Raw genomic sequence first — 2,879 nt, 5'->3', positions numbered from 1 at the left:
GGGGGGGGGGGCTTCATAGCTAAAATACATTATATTTGATCCTGTACCAACCATAGGGAACTTAAAAACAGGTGAACAGAATATGTAGTACACTTTAAATATATGTTTCAGTGACACATAGCACAATGTCTAAAGAAAAACTATCTTTCAAACAAATTAGCTAAGAACAAACATTACTTGATGATTGTAGTTAAGCATCAATTACAATCAAGGAACGGATAATCAACACTTTGTTTTAATTTTGATATTGCCTTGATATAAATACAATTTAAAAAGTCATTTGGCTAGACAAAGGAAAATATAGTCATTAAATGTACTGATTAAACTGGCCTCATCTTCTTAATCCAAAAAAACGAATGGAAAAAGAAGAGATATCTTTGTCATGCAAAAACAGTTTGGCTATTAAATTGGAAAATGCAAAGACCAAAGCTATGATTTATGAAAAATGACATTTTGTTATGGTCCCATCCAAAACACAGTAGCTATTTTTCTGGGGTCCAAGCTGTTTTGAACTGTAGATATCTGCATGTTCAAGAAGTCATTTTCGCCCACCACCAGAGTTGATATGAAAAGGACAGCATGTGTCGGAGGAATGGTGGTGCAACTGCTCTGGAGAAATCACAATCATTTGGCTTATCACTCTACACCAGTGCCTGAGAATACAGTAAATACATCTCCCAACTCATTACTGTTCAAATTTGGGTCTGGGGACTGTCATTAGCAGCAACCCCTCGGTTAAAGACAAACTGTTACAGACACTGGTTTAAAATGTTTGTGCATACCTGCAGTGCAGTCAAATACTGGGAAATGAATAGCAGTGGGAGGAAAATGTGAACCAGGAGCATGATGTTACAATTGTTCCTGTCCATAACACAGATAAATCACAAAAATAGTGTTAAAATGAATAGTTTGGCTTGTCAATGCCTTTACTTCATGTATGAACGGACAAAAAGAACGCATGCTATTCTGCTCAGATAGTTGCAATGCGCCTAAATGAGTGCTGGGTGTTGTGTGGTGAGTCATTGAAGTAGCATGTCGTCCCAATACCCTTTTTATACGAATTTAACAGCTAAAGCAGGAAGTGTGTGAGGAGAAAAATATTATTGTTGACAGAAAGATCCAAACAGGTAAGATACAGTACAACACATTAAAGGAAAATAAATAACTGACCCACCGACATCACATTCAAGCAGATATGATCAGCCTTTATTCTGTTATTCAAAGATTGGTCAAGACAGTCTCTGGGTTATTTAAAAATAAAATTGGGTATTTTTTGTTAAATAAATTTTTTTAATCCGTTGTTTACGCCAAAACTACTACAAAGATGCTCATAATCACAGCTGGTGCATCATGGTAACCAGGTGGTTAGGGATGAGGATACAGATTTCTTCTTTTACAGTACTTTGCAAATTGGCTCTGTTTAACGAGTCTCTAGGATGTACCTGTTCTACAATCTAGATGTTTAAAGATGCACTAACTACTGCAAGAAACTGTATAAAATATCAGAATAAACTTGATCAATATGAAATATGCTGAAAGGATTTTTGCCTGGACTAGGCCAGCGGATATAGATATGAAGGTAGTACTGCTTTTTAACTTTAAAGCAAGTGTTGTTATAAACCAGCTCCTATCCCACCCCCTTTTGCAACTTTTAAATATGGGCACAATGATATTCAAATTGCATTTATAAAAAGGTCCAAGTATGGGTTGGCCCAACCCAAAAAAGTTGTTTTGGATGATCCCAGGGGAACCGTGAGATCTCGCCTGTGAAATGTGAGACTCCCTGAGAGACTTCAGAGTAAATTAGGTGAGGAGACTACCCGTGGGAATCGTGTAAATATGCGGTTGTGTAAAGTAGAACTAAAAGTGAATCTAGAGCAGTCCAGGTTAGAACTTGAGCACAAAGAAGAAGTTAAGGAGGAAGATTTTGAAGTTGGCGGAAAAACGAACAACGGCATGATACGTGGCTTAACATGAATCCTTAAATTACACAACTATAGTGAAGAAACACAACATTAGCTTTGGTTTATTGTGCAGCCTTAACCTACCTCTGATCAATAACACAACAGTGCCAATTAAAACAAGGCAACAACACATAAAGTGCATCCAATATTCATGTGCAGACAATAAAATACAGTTCATACAAGAAATATATTTCACTTCTGTTAAATGGACCCAATTTCATTATGTAGACTCACCTTCAAAGGTCTGAGAGCACTGCCCACTTTAGTGCAGCAGTTCCTCTCTGCGATGTCAAGGTGTCTCCCCCTGCGCCGGAGGACCTGCAGTTTGCCCTCCAGCTCCTGCAGGTTCGCTCTGTCCCTTGAGGAGAGAGGACGTCCGTCTTCACACTGACAAAACACAGACACACAACCACACATGTCAATTAATACATATTTAAAGGAAAACCAATGGGTAGTTATATTTATGGTATTATCTGTTGTAGTTGGAGTGTCTGGTGTGGATAATGTTGAACTGTACAAGATATGTTCAATACATTTCAATAAGAAATATATAATGAATACAAAATAATAAGGTATAAAGGTTCAGTTATAACAAATCTCATTTCATTTTTACCTATCATTTCAGAAAATAAAGTCATCAAGTAAGAATGTCGGCTTTTGAAATTCAAATAATTTAAGCAAAATATGTTGTTTATGTTCTATGTTGGACTTTTTCCTTTTTGTATTTACTATGCATTTGATCTGTAAAACAACCATTCCCTGTGTTCACTAAATATATATAGCAAAGGAATGACGATAGCACTGTGACAAATGTTGTTTTGTGTTTAGCTTCACGTTGGCCCTGGCAACTAATAGCAACACATAGACCTGTGTACATGTGTTTCCCTGTTTGTGCTGCCTTCATTTGAGGGGGGG

The 2,879-nt window shown here is 37.0% G+C and overlaps 1 protein-coding gene across 1 annotated transcript in view; it reads right to left on the bottom strand.

Annotated features, from left to right (window-relative positions):
* Window positions 1-1,887: 1,887 nt before the first annotated feature.
* The window catches only part of lmbrd1 (LMBR1 domain containing 1), a 31,170-nt gene continuing 30,178 nt past the window's right edge, over window positions 1,888-2,879 (bottom strand). The window contains exons 9-10 of the mRNA XM_010770303.1: window positions 2,199-2,351; window positions 1,888-1,893 (exon numbers count right to left, since the gene is read on the bottom strand). Coding sequence (XP_010768605.1) covers window positions 1,888-1,893; window positions 2,199-2,351 — 159 coding nt within the window. The remainder of the gene's footprint in view (window positions 1,894-2,198; window positions 2,352-2,879) is intronic.

The sequence above is a fragment of the Notothenia coriiceps genome, unplaced genomic scaffold, assembly GCF_000735185.1.
Source record: "Notothenia coriiceps isolate Sejong01 unplaced genomic scaffold, NC01 NC01_scaffold00008711, whole genome shotgun sequence".
NCBI classification, from domain to species: domain Eukaryota; kingdom Metazoa; phylum Chordata; class Actinopteri; order Perciformes; family Nototheniidae; genus Notothenia; species Notothenia coriiceps.
The sequence above is the reverse complement of the archived record's forward strand: the minus strand, read 5'-3'. Positions and strand labels throughout refer to the sequence as shown.